Here is a 22,818-nt window from a genome sequence, read left to right as displayed (position 1 = left end):
TCACCAAGCAAGGGGCTCTTGCAAACGCAGTACCACTTTGTTCCCCATTCCGTAGGAGCTTTACTTTCACATATATTATTTTTCCTCCACAAAAATACCAAGGTATCGGGTGCCGGGGTGGTGTCTTCCTAGTCCTTATCTCCTGCCCAGGATAGCAGTTGGCACCAATGGACTAAATAAATGCATGAGAGGCCACTACTCAATCCATCACTCCTCACCTGGCTTTCGAAAGAGTGACAAAACCAGGCCTTGTGACATAAAGGTTGATGGATGATCCATCAGTATCCTTTGGGAAATATGTGGCAGACGTTGCTAATCAGCCATAGAGGAAGCTCCTACTGGTTGGCCTGGACCAGGTGGATACAATTAATCAGAACAGTAAGGGACATGAAGTATGTTGACTACTCCTGACATAAAAGGAAACATCACCGAGAGACGGTTGACTGTCCCACATGATCTAAGAGGCATTCTTATCAATTGTACTTCTTTAAAAAGCCGTCTTCCGTGTGTTTCGTCCCTGATGGGTCTCTGATTATCTGTGATTTGTGTCCTGCCTACATCCTAGAGACATTCCTGGGGGAGCCCATCTCCCTGTCTGTCTTTCCTACACACCAGGAAATGAAAGCTTCCCTTCTGGGAGACCTCACCTGGCCTTTGACGGTGTCCTCATCTACGCCTGCCCAACAACCAGAAACTTTCCACTGCTTTCCTCATCATCATCCCTGTTCTGCACGCCAGACCAGAATCTGCACACCCTGGTTTTCCCAGGTCTCTTCATGTGAACGTCTAGGAACAATGGCCAGTCCGCTCTTAAAATGCTCCGATGTGAGTAATGAATTATCTGGGCAAACTAGTTCTTGGTGATGCCTGTAAAATTCCATCTGAGTGATGTTGGCATTATTGGCTGATAAATTCTTCCTTGTGCAGCCGTCCTACACATTAAAGGGTACTGGGCAGAATCCCGGGCCTCTACCCACCAGATTCCAGTATGTCAGTGAGACAGCCCAAAGTGTCTCCAGACATTGCTGTATGTCCCCAGTGCGGAGGAAGCAGGGGATAAAAATCACTCCTGGTAGAGAGACCGTTCAGTCCAAATGCTTTCTGCCACCTTCCTGAGGGGCTGCCTGGAAGCGCATGTCAACCAGCTCTCCAGACCTACCTTCTCTATGTCACAGATTGTCCCCTCTTCCCATATGCCCTTCCAGATCCTTCATACCTAAACTTCTTGAAAGGGTACCCGGTTAACAGTGACAAATGGGAAGGTACCTACCATGAAGCCCCGTGAATTGTCAGCCCCACAGTGACTAACTCTCTCTTACCCATTCTTACCCATGAGGACAATTCTTCTATTCATCAGGTACTTATTGAGAAAGTTCTAAGGGCCAGGCACTTGGGAACTTACAGGGAGGGAGAGGGAGGGGGAAGGGGGGAGGGAGAGAGAGCACCAAAGAGCAAAGTTTGGCACTAAGTCGAAATTGCTCTTAGGCTAAGATGAGCTTTAGGGCCAGCCCATTGAACAATACCTGTACTTACAAGTTCTGTTCCTTTTCCAGAGAGAAGGGGCTAGGAATCAGAGGGCTAGAGGTACTCATCCTGCTTATATGACCTCCTGTTTGCCCGGAGACCAGCCACTCTGATCCTAAATCTGTTTCTTCATATGCAAAATGAAGGTGGGGTGGACATGAGTGGCCTTACACAAACTAATCCTACAACTCTGGCGTTATTAGTATAATTCAACCTGTTGCCTCATGCTCTGGGTAGACACTGATTAGTGCAATGGATACATTCTAGAAATGTCCATATCAGTGAACTTCTTGCAGAAAAAAACATCCTGTCAGAAATAAGCTGTTGGTATTCTATATTGAAAACCAGAATTAAGGATTTTTTTAGACACCTGTTTCAAATCGACCATCTTTACTGAGTATCTAGCTGTGATTGGCATTGAACTAAACAGGTGGTTTCTGTTCACCTGGCATAAGGGCATCAGCAGGACAAAGGACAGGCTGGAAGCATTAGGAAAGAAAGGGAAATGTGACAATGAGGAATAAACACAAGATTTAGCCAAAGTAAACTTTGAGTTTCAGGTGAACGAGTCAACAATATGACGCCATCACCGCCATCACTAGGGACAATGATCGGGAAAGAGTGACGTGACGGAAGGGGAACCGGGTGATGGGCGTCTGGGTGACACATTAGAAAGAGGCAGACTCAGGCTTCATACGTTTGCTTTCTTCTTTCTTACCTACTAGATGGAAGGAGAAAGCAAGAAAAGGGGGGAAAGGGAGAGAGAGAGAGAGAGAGAGAGAGAGAGAGAGAGAGAGAGAGAGAGAGAGAGAGAGAGAGAGAGAGAGAGAGAGAGGAGACTGAAACTGAGACTGAATACTAGCTATATCCAGGCAAGTCTATGAACAAATTATTTAATTTCTCCAAGCCAAAATCCTCCTATTTGCCATATAAGGATGTAATTCAGAGAGGAGCTTTTGGCTTGACCTTATTTCCTGGTTGGTGGGACTTCTTGGCACAGTGTGTGGAGGATTTTGAGGCAGGGTCCATGTCTTCCATGAATTAAGATTAGTTTTGGCTCTCTGGCCATCTATTTGATAATGCCAGTCTGCTGTTCCCTGGGCCTTTCTGGTGGGGCCAGCCTGCTGTCCCAGGGCTCCTGCCCTCCTGGTCATTTGCTGTCCCAGGGCTCCTGCCCTCCTGGTCATCTGCTGTCCCAGGTCTCCTGCCCTCCTGGTCATTTGCTGTCCCTGCACAGCTTTTTCATCTAGACTGTCTAGTATAGGGTTCCTGGGCACATACTTCAGGCCACAGTTTAACCCGTGATCTCTATCAACGGGGCCTCACCCCATGAGCACTAGCTCTTGCAAAAGAAATCACTGGTCTCTGTCCCTCTATTCAGGGGTTTTAATCTTCATTTCTCTTCAGTTACCCAATTTTCTCTCAGCAAGAAAGATTTCTGAATCATTGGCCCAGATAGACCACTAACGACTTCCCCTCATAAAACCTGGCCCTCCTGGAAAGACAAATAAATTTTTTTTCTAGAACACCACCCTACTCAAACTGTGCTTTCACAGACTGTCTTAACAGTTCCACAGAACTCTCTGCTTTAATCTCTTTTATTTAGAGAAGATGTATTTGTTTATGTATTTTATGTATATGGATGGGTGTTTTGTCTGTACGTACATCCTCACACCAGAAGCAGGAATAGGATCCCATGGGTCTACAGTTATAGAAGGTTGTAAGCCACCATTCGGGTGTTGGGAATTGAACTCAGAACCTCTGGGAGAGCAGCCAGTACTCTTAACCCCTGAGCCATCTCTCCAGGCCCTCTGCTTTAATTTCTTAAAGAACAAGATTTTGTAGTGTGGGAGCGTAGCTCAGTAGCAGCGCACTTGCATGCCTTTAATTTAATGCCCAGTATTGGAAAAACAACAACAACAACAAAAATAAAAAACAAAGTCTTCCAGAGAGTCAAGACTCTTGAACCACCCCAGGTGTGGTGACACGAGGCTCTAATCCCATCACTCACAGGCAAGCAAGATCTCTGTGAGTTCCAAGCCAGCCTGGTCTATAGTGAGTTCCAGTTCTCACTATGTAACTCTGGAGTTACATAGTGAGACCCTGTCTTGAAACAAGAAACAAAACAAAAGCAGAGAATCTTGAACAATCTAAGAAACAAAACAACAGAAACCACCAGATGGACACACCCTCTGGTCAGACATGCCCTCTTCCCCATTTTGTTTTGAAGGCTCTTCATAATCAATGTATCCTTACCATCTAATTCCACCTCTATATTATAATATATATGTATATATATAATATGTATATATGTATATATTATATGTATATACATATATATAACTCTCTAATTCCACCTTCATAATCAATGTATCTTTACTGTCTAATTCCACCTCTATATTCCAATAGACTTCCAATGGGGCCTCTTTTAAAAATGTTGACATAGGCATCAACATAGGTTGGCTGGCTATAAAGCAGGGTTCCCTAGGAAAATTCTGGCACCCCAGAACTCTCGGTAAGTATTCTAATTAGAGGTAGAAAGCAGGAACAGAAAGCCATTAGCTAGAGGAAGGAATCCAGAGGGTAGAGGTGATTTTAGACTATTTCATTTGACCCCTTTGATGTCTGCCCTCTGGGTAACCCCTTTTCAATGCCTTATCTTGTTCTCAGAGAAAGGAGAATTTATGGCAACCCAGAAATCTCCTTGGCAGGACTAAATATAATTTGTACAAAAGAATGGAGGAGGATACTGGGCTCCTTGATGATAAAAACCTAACTTCAGCTTTCCCATCAGCTGAGCTACAGTCAGCCTTAGAACAGCAAGGACAAGGATGTCCTTGATGTCACTGTGGCGGCCAGTGGGTTGGAATCCAACAGGCAACGGCTGGGTGGGTGAGGGTGGTGTTCTAAAGGGGACGAACAGGAACTGTAGGCAGACCTCATAATTTCCCAAATCCTACTGTTCCTATTTCTTGGCTGACCAGAAAACGGCTGAGGCTCAGAGAGTAGTCATCCTGGAGACAACACTCACAGAACCCTTGCTCAGGGAGAAAATGTCGAGTTTCAGTAGGTGGCAGGAGTTTCTTAGGCAGGGTCACACTGAGGAGGGGGCTAGGGAGATCCAAGCAGGACTGAGCAGGCTGATCTCAGAAGAACCCCTGACTCTCCCTCCCTCCCACCCTGATTTCCTGCAGAATATCCCGGGAATGATTTGCTGTCTGCCGCCTCCCCTTTCTCTCAGATTTAGCTCTTTCCCTGGTTAGTAGGTTACAGTTCCTGGGCTCTTAGACTCATTCCATTCCTCCATCCTGCTATGTTCCCTCGACCCCAGGAGGGCTCAGCCAAATGACGGATATTCAGGTCCAGGCCTCAGGTGGGAAGTCTCTGAAGTCAGAATTCAGCTTAAACCCTAGCAGGCATCTGCCTTGTCCCTAAACTGGAGATCTGGGTTCTGCTCTCTAAACTCTTAAGTCTTAACTTGCTTCTTGTCCTTGGATCCCTAGACCCCAGATCCTACAAGCCTGGTCACTCTGTGCTCTTCTTAGGGCCTTTGTCTCTATACCAGATTTTACCACTGTGGCCAGCCATTCAGGAGTGATTAGATCCAGTCACCTGGTTGAGGGTTTGCTAAACTGCCTATTTGTTTACCCACTGCCTGGGTGACCACCTGGTATCTGTCATCAGCCGCTTTAGCCCACAGACTGGATGACCTCCTAGTCCTTCAGCTGACTTGAAGGGTGGGCATGTCCACTAAATCAACAGACAATAGAAGCAGGAAGTATCGGCCCGATAACATATATATTGAAGAGGAAACTTGCAACTTTAAAAGGTGATGGAATGGAAGAAAGTGTGGGCTTCAGGGCGAGGAGGAAGCTTGCCCTAAGCTGTTCTAACTATAAGTTATAACACTGCCAATGTCACAGGGCAGTGGTGGCACACAGCTTTAACCCCAGCACTCAGGAGGCAGAGGCAGGTGAATCTCTGAGTTTGAGACCAGCCTGGTCTACACAGTGAGTTCCAGAACAGCCAGGGCTACACAGAGAAACCCTGTCTCAGAAAAGAAAAGAAGGAAGAGAGAAAGAAAAGGAAAGATGATCTGTGATCTGTGATGATCTGTCTATACTTCTGGCTACCGTCTGTCCTTCTCTCCCAGCAAAGTCTCTGCAGCTCATGGAAGAACTGGATCACGTGCCCTTCACCCTCAGCTGTATCCCTTAGCTGCTTCCCGGCCTCCTGTTCCCATGAGACAGACACGTGTGCCCTGCTATGCAGCCTCTGTGCTCCCACGGCAGACACAGGCCATTTCTTTCCCTCTTCTGTCGTCCATGTTCTCTGGTTGACATAATTTCACTCGGCTCACAGGTTTGTGCCTTTTAATCACTTTGCTCAAAACAAATGAGCCATCTTTGCTGAGTTCACCCTCTCGAAATTTCAAACTCCAAGTCAACACTTTTTTCCTCTCTTTGGACTCTTAACCACGGCCTCTGCACCCACACATTGCCCATCTCCTTCACCAGGGCGCATGGATGCCCAGGGACGGGAAAAAACAGCAGTTGTCAGACAGACAGGAAATGCTGTCACTTATAAGAAAGCATGCCTGGGCTAATGTCACAGGGCCTTCAGATCCTCTGGCCCAGTGGGAGCCAAAGTCACACCTGTGAACCTCTGGAGGCGGCACTCCTACTTCTGATGGAGCGACTGTGCTCTGGTTGAGGCACCTGAATTTGGCAAAGGCTTTCATTTAAAGTTGCAAGAGAGGTCTAGAATACTGGAAAACTGCTGGTTCACATGGCCCAGACTGTCCAACTCTGGGCTGTCCCTGTACCGAGTCTCCCCATCTCCCTTATTTCTGCTTTAACCTCTCAAGGCGATGGGACCGGGAAGCAGGGGACGGGGAGGCATGCCCTCTGTCATTTACTGTCCAGACTGTGTGGAGACAGCTCTCCTCGCACATAAGATGCTCAGCAGGAAACCAGCTGGTTTCCTTTGTGGGTTCTGGGACATCCCAAAGCCCCCGTTTTAATAGTCAGACATCTGAAGACTTTAAGGTGTCTCTACCTGTGCCCCAACCCAACTTTGAGTCTTTCAGACATTGCTCAGGTCCTGACTGGTTGGGATAGTGCCTTGTTTGGAAGATGCCATTGGGATTAGACACATGGGCGACCAGCCCTTGCCACGTTTCCATCTGGAGAATGTAGTTGGGCTTTTTCCTTTTCAGTATACGTTGGTTTGCTCCAGATGTCCCTAACCTACTTCAGGCGGTAAGCCAGAGCAAGGACCTCAAGGCCTCCAGCTGGAAAGTTGTGCAGTCACCAAGGTTAAGGCAATGAGATACTCTGGTGCCCTTTAATGGTGCCGCCACGCCCAGGGGTGTGAAGATAGCCACAAATGGTCGGTCACTCAACATTCCTTTTCTGGAAGTTGACCCAGAAATTGCCTCATGGGCCTTTTCCCCTCCACATTTTGTCTTTGTTTCTTCTTGAATTAAAAAAAAAAAAGGTTCGCATTTTACAGCACCTAGGTCTTCTGTATGGGTCCCCATTTTCTCAAAGGCTTTTGAAGTGATATATCCCACTTGCTGGAACCCCAGAAATGGTTTTTTGATTCCTGACTTCTCCCACAGGGAGAGACCCATGTGCTAAATAAATTAGAGACTAGGGTGGTGGTGGGCTAGATTTGAGCTGAAGATGAGAGTAGTCTCAGACCAGAAGACTTTGGGATGGCCTTCTCCCTCCCACCCCACGACACTACAGAGCCCAGGACCTCCCTTTCATACCTGAGAGGAGGGCCTGGCCCGTGAACTGCCCGTACACCGAGGCAGCATGGGGAAAGGCATTGAAGGGTGGGACCGAGGCACCTGCTGGGCCCCCAGAGCCGACTTGCTGCAGATCCAAAAAGGCGGAGCTAGATAAAGAGGAAGGGGTGGAGCTAGAACTGGAGAGCTCTGGGGTTTCCTGCTTTATGGCGAAGGGTGAATGAGGATCTGCCGGAGGGAGGGAGACAACAAGGAGAGAGGGGTGTGAGATGATGGGGCGGGAACATGCACAAACCAAGCCATGAGATGGGGCGAGGGTATGGGGACAGGCAGGCCTGGCTGCTGTAGGAGTCCAGGATGGGGAGCAGGGGTGTTCCTCAGATGGAATGAGATGGGGGAGCTGGAGGCGCTACCTCCCTGATGAGCCTTCTGCCAGTGTAGATGGATGGGGAGACTGAAGTATGTGTGTGCACAGCCCCTCCCTGCAAGGGGGAGCCAGGAGATTCAGGGGGCACCAAAGACTGAAGGCGCCACCCCCATGCTCCACTGTGAGGCCCGGTCAGCATCGCCCACTTCTCCTTTCCAGGCCAGCACCCCAAACACCTTCCTCCTGCCAGCCAGACACTTCTGCCTTCCCCTGCCCCAAGCCCATCCTGACCCTCACAGTAGGGTCCAGATGGCTCAGGAGCCTCTGGGCATCCTACCTGCCACCACCGGGTAGGTCTGGTGAGTCGAGAGGTTGCGTCCCAGGGGTGTATTGGAAGGTGTCAGGGTGGCCTTCCCATCATCCAGGGCACTGTTGAGTAAGGGCAGTGGGTACAGCCCCTGGAGAACAAAGAGAAGTCAGCAGGGGAGAGCAAGGCCCCTCCCTGAGCAAGCCTGTCTTCCTGCTGACCCTACTGTCCGTCTCTGGACTGGGTCGTAGCACCGGTGTCCCCAGGAAAAGCTCCTCGCTCATTGTCCCTTCCTTCTTGCTCTCTCTTAGCTCAACATGGCATGTTTGATGGGGCCATGCTCTCCCACTCAAAGACCTGAAAACCTCTGAGGACCTGGCTTAGGGCTCCCCCTTCCAAGCTTCAGAAGTCAAGGCCTATCACTGGCATAGAAAGCTGGGTATGTGACAGGGAGTGGCCATCAGAGGATCGTGTCCTGACTGGGTGCTGCTCTCCTTCCTGTTTCTTCGTATGTTTTGGACCCATAACATAGGACATTGCCTAGGACTGGAGCAGGGAGCGGGTGGGGCTGCTCAGAGTCTTTCTCTCTGATAACCGATTCCGACTTAGATAGGAAATGCAAGTGTATAGCTGGAGAAACTCACCCCTTCTCCTGGGGGGTAAAGCAAGGATTCAGGCTCCTGTGCTTGTACTATCAGTTGTTGCCCCTGACCGATAGCAGCCATCACTTCTTACACTTGCTCTCATTCGGAGTTTGCTGCTATCATTCTTATTGAGCAACCCAGTGAGGAGAGCCAGTGAGATTACGTCCGATTTACATTACATGTGCAAGTGGAAGCATTTAGTTTCACCTTGAAAGATCCATAGGATTCATTTTGTCTCAAAAATCCCATCAAGCACTTGGGGTCATCTTCAATAAGAGCTTATTTCAACTCCTACTTGTATTCCCTGGTAGGAGCATGGCCATGGCCTAAGGCACCCCTTGAGTAAATCATTTGTCAGGCTAACGACATGAGTACGGCCAAGCCTCCCCTTGGCTCCCTGCTGTTCTTCCCAGGGAAAGACAGCTCACACCCACTCCACACACGGGCCCCACATTTCACAAAAGTACTGTAGGAACTGTTGTACGAGACTGGAACCAAGGAGCATTCCATGGTTATATAACAGTTCTGCTGAAGACGATTGTTTTCAGTGATTTCCATTGAGCTCAGTTCTCCAAGGAGTTACAGCACTTTCTGGTTGCATACAGGGCACTTTTGGAAGCTGCCGTCAATTCTGGAGGCCACCAGGGCACCATCAGCATGTAGCAGCAATTACTGACTAAATAGCACTCCAGTTCCCTTCTTCCGAGGGGGCCTACTTAGAGGCAGGGTGGAGTTGCTCAGAGCTAGCTGATTCTAATGAAACTGAACAAAAAAACCTAATTTCTAGAGAGTGTAAGAAAAGTTTGAAATGTCTTGTGAATGTGTTGATTTGACAGCAAAATACTCACTCAAAATCAAGTTTCTGTTCCAGATCCAGGCCAAAGAGAAAAGGAGAGGTATATAGTTGGAGATTTGGCTAGTGTTGCGTTTAATATCTTAGACATGCCTATGATGACTGGATTTTTTTTTCTGGGCTTGAACTTGAATTGGGGGCAGGAGAGCATAATGATTTAGAACTGAATCGACTTAGTTTTCATTCTGCAACAATCTGCAGGGAATTGAGATCTGTTTGAATTCTCTGGGTCTTGATTTTCCCCTCCTACCTTTAAGGATAGGCGTCCTATAATCTGCTGCACAAGACCGATTAAACATTATTTATGATTTTAAATAAAGTGTTGCTGGGCACAGAGTACTCAGCAAGCACAGATGTTCAGCAAGAAGTGATACTAGACATATTTTTACTACTATAGGAAGATGCAGTAATTGCCACGTTCTTGGCCTGTCTTTAACATTCTCTCTCATTCTTGTTGATTCACATGGTGGTAGGCTTCAAATACAGAGGAAGAGCTACACAGGTTTCTAACAGCCCCTGGGGGTGACACTGCAGTGAGAAATGAGGTCACTTTCACCCTTGTTGATTTTCCAGAGAAGAAGTGTATGTCTTTGTTCCGTGCTAAGGCCACCTTGTCTCCCCCAAACACAAAGCTTTATGTGCCTGGATGAAGGAGCAGTTTCCTTTGGGGCAGCACAGACACAAATTAGCAAAAGAGCAAGGTTTAGGCTGGGTGTTCTCCACGATCCAGCCTGATGAGTGAATGAATTCAGAAGGTAAGGAATAGCTGAGGGACACTGGGTTGGGCTTCACTTTACTCCTCTTGACTTCAGAGTTAAAGAAGCTTAATGATTTTCAAATGCTCTTGTTTTATTAGTCTTTACATAAGAACACCCTGGCACACACCTTTAATCCCAGCACACAGGAAGCAGAAGCAGGTGGATCTCTGTGAGTTTGAGGCTAGCCTGGTCTACAAAGCCAGTTTCAGCCAAGGCTATACAGAGAAACCCTGTCTAAAAATCAAAAACAAAAAACAAAGAGCCAAACCAAGAGGCGGGAGAAGAACGCCCATGGGATTGCCGTGTCCAAAATAGGTAAGGGTGGATCAATCCATATGAATGAAACTCGGGTTGGCAGCCGTAAACTCTGCAATCATCTTCTTCCCCAAGTCCTCCCATGCCCTGAGTAATTCTCGTACAAATTGAAAAGCTAGGGTGAGTGGGCACCAAGTCTCCTGTAGTTCTAAGAGTCTCCCATCCTAAGTGAGATCCTCCATGCATACCCACCAGCATGGCACAAGGGTTCACTCTAACCAAGAAAGGTCCTTTGGAGGACTTCTAGATAAAGCTGGGGAAATGGCTCTAGGACCTTAGGGCTCCACCATTCTCCACGGGTAACTAGTATATATATGCACATTACATTTTGCAGGTTCACCACCATAGAACGAGCTTCCTGCAGGTTCAACACTTGCCTCCTGGAGCCATGCTCTGATTATCAGATGTGCACCCAGGCCCTCTCCCTGGGTCTGCTGATAGCCAACTTTGTCTACACCATTCACAGCTGTCATACCCAAGGCTGATAAAAATCACTGACGCATATTGCCTACCCAGCTGTGGGGGTTGGCACAGGGCCAGCAGCCCAGCCATTCATTGGCAATGTTTCAACTGCTTGTTAGCATCATCTTTGTCTCCCTCTGGTCTTAAAGGTGTACTTATAGGCTTGCCTCAAGCCAAGAGGAGTGATAGGCCATGCCCCAAAGAGTTTCCTGAGCCATATGACGAGATGGGATGAAGAGAGACAGACATTGGAACCATCGGCATATTAAACATATCTCAAGTGGTTGTTAGCATTATGGGGTATTTGTTAGCCTCACTGTGGGAATGTTCACATCTCTGTCTGCTTTCTACAGAAGCCATTCCATTATAACCCATTTCTCCATGCCTAAGATATGGAGGGGAATGTTCCCTGTAGCTGTGTCTTATCGTTCTTGGATTCTCAATCGATTCATTGTTTCATTTGTTTGATATATCTTTGTTGAGTAGCCATTAAAATCCTGGGCTTGGGACACTACTCAAAGGTAGAGGGATTGCCCAGTATGTGTGAAGGCCTGGGTTTGATCTCCATCACCACAAAAAAGTAATAATAATTAATAATAATACTATTAGGCTATGGAGATGGGGGCAGGGATGCCTCAAAAGGCTGCCCTGTCTTTAAGAAGTCTGTTGCCTTTAGACTATTAGGATGAACTGTGAAGTCAATAGAAACCAATAGAAGGCTGCAGGGGCTGGGAGGCATGCATCATAGGTGAGGGGCAGGGACAAACTCACGGAGAGGGTGATTGAGCTGAGTCATTGCAGTCAGCTGGTATTTTTCCAGGTAGAGCAGTGAGAAGAAAGGCATTCTATGAGGAGGGCACATGGTGTACCAGGGCAGGGAGGTGGGGATGAGGTCGGTCCACTTGAGCACATGAGTCACACAGAATCCTAGGCTGTGGAGGCGGGGCTAGGTGTGGTATTAAAGTCATCGTAAGAAGGGTGTGAGCCTTAACTCCAATTGCGGGCTCCATTCTATTGTTGGAGAAAGCCAGGTGTGGGTGGCAAAAGGATGGCCCTGCATGCAAGAACTAGGTTGAGAGTTCAGATTCGGGTTGTGAGAAGAGGGAGGCGGCAGCAAGACATCGTGTGCGCAGTTGGATACTGTATCAAGTGTGTACCCTGAACCCGTAGGGGCAATTTGGACTTGTTTTGATGAGTTCATACTTTGCTCTGGTCCTTGCCTAACCTGCCTATGTCCCGCACCCTGCCTTCTTACCTGCTCGCCTTTGGTGTGGCTGGGGGAGGCATAGGCCTCCGAGTAGTGCTGCCTCTCAAAAGGGCAGTCAAGCGGCTCGAGGTGGTGCTGGCTGAAGGCGTCTGTCCGAAGGTGCTTGCGGGGACCACTGCTGCTGCTCTGTGAGTCGATGCTCAGCCGACAGCTGTCCTGGTCACCTAGTGCCCCCAGGCAGGCAGGGAGAAAGCTTTCAGGGGACCCCTCTTCCAAGCTGCCTGACCAAGTGGCCAAAGCAGAGGAGCAGATGGGCTGAGGAGGTAGGCAAAGGGTCAGCATGGGCTCCTATGGATAGGGGGTTTCAGAGCCCTACCCCATCCCGGGTCAAAGGGAAGGCTTATCTTCCAATCAAAGCTTAAACAAAGTGGTCTCCTGTGCCTCATGCCACCCATGGGTCCCCAGAGAACTCACTATCATCCATCTTTCTCTTGTTGTCACTGCCAGGCTGAGCAATTCCCAGGAGCCCGTTGATAGAGTAGGTAGAACCCAAGGAATCCGACTGGGGTGACTCTGGGGGTGTCACAGCTGAGCTGGGGACTGCAAAGGAATAAGGAGAAGGTCAGAAATGGGAAACGATAGTCCCACAGCCCCCTATTGCCACCATGAGCTCAAAGCAGCAGGCCATGCTGTGGACAGAGGCCCTGGAGAGCTAAGTCCTTCCCCCCAAGGGCATGCTGGTGGGAGGGATTCCCAGGATGACGTTTGTCTATTTCCCCATGTTCTTGGGAGTCTCCCACGAGTGCGGTAGTAGACGTTATCTCGGGGTAATAATTCAGTCCATAGATGAAAATATGAGCACTCATGTGTTCTTGTGTGTCTGTATCGGTCTACATTCAAAGTTGTGGGAGCAGCCAAACCCCTGAGCACTCACTCAGTGTGTGTCCTGGGCTCAGAGACTTGGTGGCCACGCAGCTGTCCATGGGAAGGTTGAATGGTTGCTGCACTTTGGTTCGGATGATTCTGTGAGCAAGCAGAAGGACTGTTAGAGAGAGGATGACACAGGAGCTATGGCTGTCCAGGACCCAGTCACCTTTACGACAAGCCACTTAGATGTCTTACATGTGTCTCCAACTCAACGAGTCGACCACTGAGCTATGACCTCACCTCATTCACCAGTTTCTCCACGTCCCGTGTCAAGACCAGAAATACAGATGCAGCTCATCAGGCCTCTGTAGATTTGACCTTGATAGCCTCCCCAGAACTGATACCGTTTTGTGTCTCGTTGTTAATGTCTGAGCGTGTGCCCCACCATCTGCTCTGTTCCTCCAGAGTCCTGAAGTGACCACACACACACACACACACACACACACACACACACACACACACACACACTCTATCTAATTGTTTCTCTCCTTTTCAGCCAGAGTGATCTTTCTCAAGTACAAATGCCCACTGCACAAGCATTAGAGGCAGGAATCTGTTCCAGTGACCACAGGCTTCTTGGGGACAGTTTCTTCTGGCATCTTATGCTCGGTGCACCTCAGGCTCTTCCTGTCAATTGGCTCTCTCACTTCTCCTGTCCAAGCTCTCAGTTGCCACAGGCTTTTGTATGTAGTTGCAGAGTCCGTCCGACAACCCTTTTCACCTAGCTAATTCCTACTCACTGCTTCTTACTTAGGGAAAGGCCTTCATAATTTCCCTAAAACAAGTTACCAGAGGCTAGCCCACATGCCTAGCCTCGGCAGGACAAGTAGCTGCATTTTTGCAATGTTCTTGCGGGTACTCTTATGTCTGTGTTCCCCCCCCCGTTAGATTGTAAACTCCAGAAGGACAGGGTATTTCTGTGTTCTGGGAACTAATGCAGAATGAATGAATGAATGGTGTGTGAAGGAATGAATGAGTGAGTAAATGAGCGATGGAGGCAGTGAACAGATGATTGGTGAGCAAGTGACCAAGTACTCCAGTGAGAGCCAGGAAGCTTCTTTGGCAGATTGAAAGAGGATACGGTGTTTAGGGAAGGAAACAAGATACAGGACAACATTGTGTGGGGACAGAGGGAGGTTCCACAGCAGGAACAAGAGAGGACTGGGGGCGGGCGGTGACAACGTGTGCGGAGCCTGGGAGCCCCTGCTTGATTCTTCCAAGTAAGGCCTCTCCCCAGACCCCTACTCTACTCTACCCAGGCCGGGCTCTTCATGTTTCTTACAGGAATCTTCCAGAACCCAGGGGTCTAGGAGGTCCCCGGACGCTGCTGTCTCTCACCTGTTGATGGAGCTGACACTGGGCACAGTGTCATTGTCACAAACACCTTCCGCCAGGAGCCGGTCCCGGATCTCCCAAGCAAACATGGTAGGGTTCTGCCTCTTGTAGTCCCCTATCTTCTCCACCACCTTGGGGGTGGCCACCTTGGGCTTGGAGCCACCTATCACTCCAGGCCGGATGCTGCCAGTCTCGTAGTACCTACTCCAATAGAGAACCCCCCCCCAAATCACCGGATAAGCAGGTGGGGCCTTTCAACAGGGACCTGGCCAGAGCCTCTGACCCTTCTGAGTCTCCCGAGGAGACAGGAGAGGTGTAGGAGTGAGACACGCCCCTCCCCCAACTCCTGCTCAGCCTAACACTGGCTTTCTCTCCAGCAATCCACTCCTCTGGTTTGGGTAGATTCATGCTGCTACTAAAGCCAAGCCCCTCTGCAAAGACTTCCTGCTGGGTTCTCCGTCTTCTGCCCCTGGCCAGCATCAGAAAGAACACAAAGACCTCCCTTGTAAGAAAGGACACTGGGAAGTCACAGGCCTGCAGTGGCTCTTCTCTCTCTCATCCACCTTCTCTTGGCACGACTGACTCTACCCCTTTGCTCTCCTGGCCTCACCCAGGCAAGCCAGCTGTTGTCACGGACCCTTCTGCTGTCTTGCTGGGCCACTTCTGCCTTGTCCAAGTCTGAGCCGTCCCTCTCACCCTTTGCCCTCTGGTTTTCTACCAGGTTCCATGGTTCAAGTTGAAGCTGCTTCTCCCAGACTCCGAAGTCCAGCCTCACTTTGAATCCCTGGCCTGATTCAGCCCCTGAAGATGAGCCTCCTCCCCCTCCAGACCTCTCCACCCCACAAGGAGCTGGCTGACAGATTCATAGCTTGATCAAGATGCCCTCTGGCCATCTTTGGTCTTCTGCGGTCTCTTCTGCCAATGAATACAATGGTCTTTAAGAAAACGCCATTGTCATGGCCAATCAGAGCTTGTCTCCTCTCTGGGACTCCACAATCATCTGACTAATACTCTCCCTGGCCCTAAGAAAAGGCCTCTTTCCTCTAATAGCTTCAGGCAGAGAGCCAGGACTCTCCATGGCCAATCAGCCCAGCCCCTTTACTGAGGCAGAGTTTCCCTTGAATTTACATAGGGTCTGTGGGCGCCCCGCTGGCCAGTAAGGTTGACAGGACATGCAACTTTGGAATCCCCAAGTTCTCTACTTAAAGGACATTTCTGATGGAAGCGTCAAAGGCTTTAGTGTTCCTTGTCCTTCTGAACCTGTGCCCTGTGGTTCTCAGCCCTGAATGAAAGAATTTGAATGGTGTGGGTGGGGTGCAGGCTACTGCTATGCATACATTTGAGTCCATTCCCTTCTATGATCTGTGCTCTGGCCTAGACCCTGACCTTATTTATTGTGAGAGTTTAGAGTTTCCTGGCACAGCCAGGGCTGTGAGCCACCACACTGGGTCATCCCTACTTCTGAGGTTCGTGTTTCCCGGCCATCTTACAAAAGCCACAGGCCTCGCTGAGAGGCTGACTCAGTAGGGCTGGGCTGTGAATTTCACCAAACACTCTCATTGCTTCTCTAACAGGTACTCTGAAAGCTGTGGGCTGAAAAGCACAAGGTCACGTGCTGCGTGGGCCTGCAGCTGTGAGGTTGACCACAGAAAGGGAGCCTTGCCGGGAAGGTGGTGTGTGGTGAATTTCGTGCTTACCTGCCAAGGATCTTGCTGACACAGCCATGGCTGACACGGAGCTGGCGAGAGATATCACAGGGCCTTACGCCCTGGTGGGCCAGGTCCACAATGCGTTGACGGACAACTTCCGGCAGAGGCCTGCCGTTCACAAAGGCCCCTCCTAGCTGATTCAGCCCTCCATGGCCTAAAAAGACAGGGTTGTCAGGGACCATTGTCAGAACCAGGCGGCAAATGTTGGGTGAGACTTAGCCTTGAGTGAGTACTGTGTGTGACCGTGTCTGGGCACTGCATGGTTAGTTCCTTCAGCAATCCCTCTGTGTACACCCCCATCTTGCTCAGAAACACACCTCCTGGGGAGGCTGGCACAGCGGTATAAGCGCCTCCCCCATCTGTCACGCCAGGGTTCAAAAGGAGCACATCACTATCAGGTGACCCTTTAGGTCTGCTCCATCTTCAGACTCCCCACCCTTTGTGCCAAGTATGGCCAATGACCTCTTTCCCCCATTTCCTTCATTCGCAGACAAGACAGGAGTGGAGGATTCAGGCTTTTCTTAAGTTGATACACTCAGCTCACTGAGTGACACGGAGGAAAATATCCCTTCCCCCTGAAGTTCCTTTTCTTTTCATTAAAATGAAGGCAAAAGATGACATATGGTCCCTCCCCTTGTCTTCCTCCTCTTAAACTATAGAACCTTCTTTTCTTCTCCCCCTTTTCTTCCTTCCTTCCTTCCTTTGATTTTTCAAGACAGGATTTCTCTGTGTATCCCTTGTTGTCCTAGAAGTCACTCCGTGTACCAGGCTGGCCTCAAACTCACAGAGATCCATCTGCATCTGCCTTCCAAGAGCTGGGACTGAAGGTGTGCGCCAGCTTGCCCAACTATAGAACGGTATTTTACACAAACAGGAAAGAGGAAAAGGAGAGGGTCTCTGGCTGAGGAAGGTCAGAAGGGACTAGGCCCTGTCTGTGGCTGTCCCGCCTAGGCAACCCCAAGTTTTCCTCTCTCTAACAGATCAGAGAATGAAAGACAGCAAGCTGAGAACTCACTAGGACACTGTGTCAGGCCGGGGTGGGGACACTAGAGTACGTGGCAAGCCGAGTCTTAGCTACTTCCCTGGTTTGACCTCTGCCCTCTGGACTGATTCTATACTTCATTCTGACCACACAGATCTAATCAGACCTGCATCTGCCGGGTGCCTAGTGTGTGGCAGGTGCCTTAGCAGGTTTTGAAGTCCCAAGGTGAATCAAGCCATCTGTCCATTTTCACCCCTCACAGGGCTTCTTACCGCAGGAGCCTACACCAGCTAATTAGCATCCCGCATGGCCTTTTCCGGACTCTCACGCTTAGAGAGATAATTATTGAATCCGTAGACCTGACCCTGGTCTAAAAAGCACAAACAGGTTCTTAGAAAAGCCGAGACTCAAGGCAAACTTAGGTCAAGCGGAGACTCAAGTGTTAGGGGAGAGAAAGGAGACCCTGTTTGAGGCAGGGGAATGGCACACGCAAAGGCTTTGAGGTTAAGGGGTAGGTGTCCGTTAGATTTGCAACACTTCCAACTCTACGATCCACGGTGGGTTAATTTCAGAAGTGAGATGTCGAAATCCCAAAAAGAAGGCCATAAAGAGCATTTCAGTGGCTTGACTTGAACGACTCAGCTTATGTGAAGAGCAGCCAGGATCCAACAAAGCTTAGAAATCCAATCATCACTTCCTCTGTGTGGGGCCTTGATTGATGGCTGGAGCTGCAACCTTATGGTGACAGTGTCATTGTCTAGCTTAACTAGCCTTCCACACCAAGGACCGGATATGGCGATATAGCTTAGGGTGGGGAGGTATAAGAACTCTAGACATTTATGTGGAGCAGAAAGGATTGAGCCCAAATGCTTGGGACCCCATGAAGGTTACCGAAGAGCAGCCAGTATCGTGCAGGGAGTCATGAGGAGACAGCCAGTGAGAAGGGACAGCTGAGACCAGGCCAGTGTGACCAGTTAACAATACATATGGGCAAGGGTGGGAAGTGCCTTTGCTGGGCACACTGTGCCTATTATCACCCACTGACTTAGCACATTCAGAACCACCTCCCAATTTCTCCTCAGGGGCCCAAGATATCTTCAACAGGACAGATAACTTCCCTTAGAACAAACAAACAAACAAGGTCAAAAGCCTCTGTCCTGGGCATTAAATCAGGAGGAAAACTGTGCTGGCTACGCACCAAGCATAAGGGACATGGAGATCCATCTTCAAGGCACAGCTTCTGCCTACCTGTTCTAGGCCACCTGTCCTAATGAATATTTTTCCATGAGTTGGATGGTATCTTGGGAACTTTCAGTCCAGCCTAGGTGATGGACAATGTGGCTCTTACCTGCTCTTGAACTTGTTCCTCTGACCCCTCACTGGCCATGCTGCCCTTTGTGGAGAAATTTCCCCCTCACTCCCTCATCGTTGACTTTTGACTCATTGGGGTCTAGACACTGAACACCAGGGCACATCAGACAGTTATCCAAATGTACAAGACTTTAGGCAGGCCTACTTTGTCTCAGTTTTCCAGAATTTTTACTGCATGAGGCATCTATCTTGGTGCTATGAAAAGGGGTGTCATATAGGGGTATCAGAAATTGAGCATTTTGCCAGAAAACAAAACAAAAAGTACAATCTACTCATGTGTTTCTCCAATAGACATAGTACAAACTATGGTCCTAAATTATCCTAAGGACTGACACAGACTCCTTAGAAACCCAGATTCTCAGGATCATACTGAGGTTTATTGCACAGCAGCTAGTCTCATCTCTGGTTCCTGAACTGTGACTTGGCTAGGGCATTATTTTATTGTGGAAGAGCTTGGGTCAGATTGCTTCCTTGATTCTATGTGTTTTAGTCATATTGTTTGAATAGATTTGGTTGTTTGTAAGCGTAGGCATGAAACAGGGCTCGATAGCATTTCTCACTGTATCTACTGGCAGCAGTAACAACTGCGACGGGAAGATGGGCTGGCAGTGGAGAAACATTTCTTTAGCTGAAAGGCCTGATATAAATACGATGGTTTTCATTATAACATTAACATGATTGAATGCTACCACTCTGGCTTGGCCCTAACACTTGGATAGCAGTTCTCAAACTGAAATACACACCAGAGTCACTTGTAGGGTATACCGAATAAAAACCTGTTGAGTACAGTATCTCATTTTTAAATCAGTTGGTCTAGGGTAGAACCAAGAATTTGTATATGTCAGAGGTCCACAACTGTTCATTGTGGAGAGAATATATTACTTTGGGGGGTTCAGCCCTACATGGGATATATGGATCACATCCTGCCCCCCCAGGCTCAAAGATCTATGCAGAACAGGGAGAGGGGTGGAAAGATTTTAAGAGATGGGGCTGGTGGAAGACTTCAAGCTAACAGTGTTTTCTGGACGCAGCAGAGCAGGTAGCATTCGAACTCCAGGGATTGTGACAGCCTGCTCTAGACCTGCACAAGTTCAGGCCAGCCTGGAGGAGGGGAAGAACAGGAAGTCCCAAGCCTAGCTGAGGATCTATTGGTATTTGATTGCTGATAGGAAACAGAGTCAGTTCTTTAATGGTGGACATCCCAGGAGTAGCTGACCAAGTCAAACTGAGCTCAGTGTACACACACACACACACACACACACACACACACACACACACACACACACATACACCACACGGCGGGGGTGGGTGGATAAGGAGCTGAGGAGTGATCTGGGAAGAGTTAGGGGACTCCGATGGCTATGATCAAGATACAGTGTAGGAAATTCTCAAAGCACTAATGAAAGCTTTTTTAAAAAGATGTTTCCAGATTGTGTGAATGCTGAGCATACTGTGGGACCACTGGTTTAGGCTGGGCATTGAGCAATGGCTGACAAAACAAACAAACAAGATCATATTCTCTCTTCCTCCAGTCTTTCTCCAAGAATTGTGTTCATTATGTGTATTTAATGACTTTCATTTCAGTTCAACACATATTAACAAAATGCTAATGGTGATTCAAGTACAGGGCCCTGTGTGTGTAATTGAACAAGACATGAATGTTTAAACTGTTTCAGGGGACACAACCAGATTAATTAGGAATCTCCGTGTTAAGGTAGCAGTCCCTTGGAGGGGCACACAGGCAGTCAGAGAGGAGTCAAAGGAATGACTTAGAAAAAAAACCAAAACAAATAAAATGACCATAGGAAGTAAGAAAAGGCTCATTGCATAAAGTCCTGGTGCTTTCACCAAGTTGAATGCCATTTACCGCCTCTATAGATCATGCATGAAAGGAAGACTGGGAAGGGTCAACTGGCTGCATATGAAGGCGGCCTCTATGGGTTGAGGCTTTGAACTGAGTTCAGTAATGGAAGGGCCTTTGTATTTTTTGTGTCCGGTGTGGGGGAGTGGACCTCTCTAGGTGATTCACCACCAAATGCCCGGAGGTGGGTGCAGGCTTCCTTCCTGCCCTCACTGAGGGGCTGATGCCCATTGTGCTAACCTCCTTCCCATGCTGCTTTGCACTTTATGGGCAGGTGGGCCTGAAGGCCGGAAGCCAGTGGTTAAGTAGGAGCTCACTGGTTGGTCCAGAGGTTAGGTCTGGGGAAAGTGGAACCCAGGCAGAGGTTTGAAGCTTCATAAGCAAATCCTTTCGTAAGTCTAGAGGACTGTGGGTGGGGAGAGGTGGATGTGTAGGAGGAAGCCTAGCTGGATGTAAGAAAGCTCTTGAGTATGAAGGTTTTCAGACAGGGAAATGCAAGCTTCCCTCATCAGAGGGTTTAGCTTGGCTTTCAGGGAGTGGCAGGGTTGTAAGGCTTTAGGTGAAGCTTGCTGTCTAGAAGCATCCTTTGGGGGAAAATGGCCATTTCAGGAGGTCCAAGGACACTGCTCAGTGATTTCTTCTCTGCTTAGAAGGCTCTGAGAAGTAAGGGCAGAAGAATGAATCAGATCTCACTAAAAACTGGAATTGGGCGAACCGATGTCAAGCACTTAAGAGGAGAGCACACCTCTCCTGCGCCCCCACAGTCTTTGCGCCATTTCCCATCTCATCACTGACTTCTAACCAACTTCGTCTATGCCATTTCTTTATGAATCCCTCAAGGGTAGAAGCCAAGTGTTTGTTTACATAGCACCCGACTCAGAGTCCCTTTTGTGGGACCCTCAAACCTTCAAATTACATTCCAAAGTCCTTCCCCCGCCCCCATCTTCTTGATTCCTTAAAGCTCAGCCCCTACAGAACAATAGTTCAATGTGCTGTGCTGTGAAACTGATTTTACTATCTGGGACTTTTTTTTTTTTTTGCTTTAAATCCAAAGAGAGTCAACGTGGGCAGACATTTGACATTTGGCAAGGCTGTATTAAGGGATGTTGAGGCTGCCTTGGAGTACCCTTCAAATCATGCTACTTCCCTTCCATGAAGAATAAGCCTTGCTGATGCTAATGAGTCTCTGGTGTCCTCAGTCTGGTGTTGCCCTTCCCCAGGACACTGGCTTTCAGGTCTACAATGGCTACAACCTCCCAGCTTCCCCCTCTTGGCTTTATAACTTTAAGGAATAAAAATCCAAGGACTTTGTCTCAAGCTGTGCCTAAGAAACGTGTCCTAGGACCATGGGATACCACTGCCCCAAGCTGGTACACCAGATCTCTTCAATCCATGAGGTCATGCACACATTAGATCCTTGGCCTTAGAGAAAATGAGCTGTCCTGCCGGGAAGCAGCATCAAGCATCCATCCACTCGGCCCGCCTCACCCAGACCTTCGGTGTCTGTCCCTGTGCCTGCCCCTTGTCCTTCTCAGGGAAGGTAGAGAAGAGGGATAGTGGCTAAATAAGACTACTGTTTACCTTTTCTTTCTCATAGACCCCTCATGTGTCAAATGCTCTTGAAACTGACTATACAATTTACTGTTCTACTTTTTTTAAAAAAAACTTTTTTTAAGCCACTCACTGTCTACTACTAGGCTCATTTCTTGCATCTACAAATAAAATGAAATCAATCTATGCTCTCTGTAGCCTCTACCTGAGAATTCTTGCCTTGGCTATGAAACTCTTTCTTCCTGTCTTTTCAACCCAAATGCCTTAAGAAGTCATCCTACTTGCCTTTCCTGTCTCTCCCATTTCCTCCCTTCCCTTTCAGGAATCAGCTGTCTCTCAAGCCTCATGCTTGGCATATGCTCAAACACTTAGCAATGCGTGGGCAGAGGGTGCCAGAGTCTCTCTCTCTCTCTTCAAGAGGGTCCCATGGCTGTCTCCTGGTTCCTTTACATGAGCAGTCTAGGCTTTTTACTTCTCTCTACTGGGGTATAGCCCCGTTTTCTGTTTCCACAATGACTCTCAAAAGTGCTTGCTGGCCGGGCGTTGGTGGTGCAGGCTTTAATCCCAGCACTCGGGAGGCAGAGGCAGACGGATCTCTAGTTCGAGACCTAGCCTGGTCTACGGAGCTAGTTCCAGGACAGGCTCCAAAGCAATACAGCGGAACCCTGTCTCCAAAACAACAACAACAAAAGTGGTTGCTGTTCTCACTCTACACAGCTTCGCTGAGCAGCCCATTCTCTTACTGTTTTACCTGCGGCCTGTCTCTTCATAGCATTGTGAGGACAAAGGAGTCGCCCCTCCCCCTTTACATTCAACTTCCTAAAAGAAATCCCTCAAGTAATACTCCGCCCACCCCCAGGCTGCCTTAGCTGATGACAGCAGCCCCCGTG

At 48.6% G+C, this 22,818-nt stretch overlaps 1 protein-coding gene and 1 long non-coding RNA gene across 6 annotated transcripts in view; one reads left to right on the top strand and one right to left on the bottom strand.

The window, feature by feature from the left end:
* Pax8 (paired box 8) overlaps positions 1-22,818 on the bottom strand; it is a 58,531-nt gene that overhangs the window by 8,739 nt on the left and 26,974 nt on the right. Inside the window, exons 3-9 of one of the 4 annotated variants that reach the window (XM_013123335.3) lie at positions 16,152-16,317; positions 14,458-14,658; positions 13,127-13,215; positions 12,667-12,792; positions 12,241-12,416; positions 7,984-8,104; positions 7,301-7,507 (exon numbers count right to left, since the gene is read on the bottom strand). In XM_013123335.3, the coding sequence (XP_012978789.1) occupies positions 7,301-7,507; positions 7,984-8,104; positions 12,241-12,416; positions 12,667-12,792; positions 13,127-13,215; positions 14,458-14,658; positions 16,152-16,317 (1,086 nt within the window). The remainder of the gene's footprint in view (positions 1-7,300; positions 7,508-7,983; positions 8,105-12,240; positions 12,417-12,666; positions 12,793-13,126; positions 13,216-14,457; positions 14,659-16,151; positions 16,318-22,818) is intronic. The other 3 variants (XM_005083741.4, XM_021235053.2, XM_021235054.2) reach the window with 3 other exon arrangements.
* On the top strand, positions 11,988-16,781 carry LOC110343467. Of its 2 annotated transcripts, none has more exons than XR_002385749.2 (3): positions 11,988-12,134; positions 14,404-14,544; positions 15,176-16,781. It is a non-coding gene; the product is annotated as an uncharacterized LOC110343467 (long non-coding RNA). The 2 variants fall into 2 exon arrangements; XR_002385750.2 differs by lacking the exon at positions 11,988-12,134 and adding an exon at positions 12,384-12,515.

The sequence above is a fragment of the Mesocricetus auratus genome, unplaced genomic scaffold, assembly GCF_017639785.1.
Source record: "Mesocricetus auratus isolate SY011 unplaced genomic scaffold, BCM_Maur_2.0 Super-Scaffold_100004, whole genome shotgun sequence".
Classification (NCBI taxonomy): Eukaryota; Metazoa; Chordata; class Mammalia; order Rodentia; family Cricetidae; genus Mesocricetus; species Mesocricetus auratus.
This window is presented reverse-complemented; position numbering and strand designations above follow the sequence as displayed.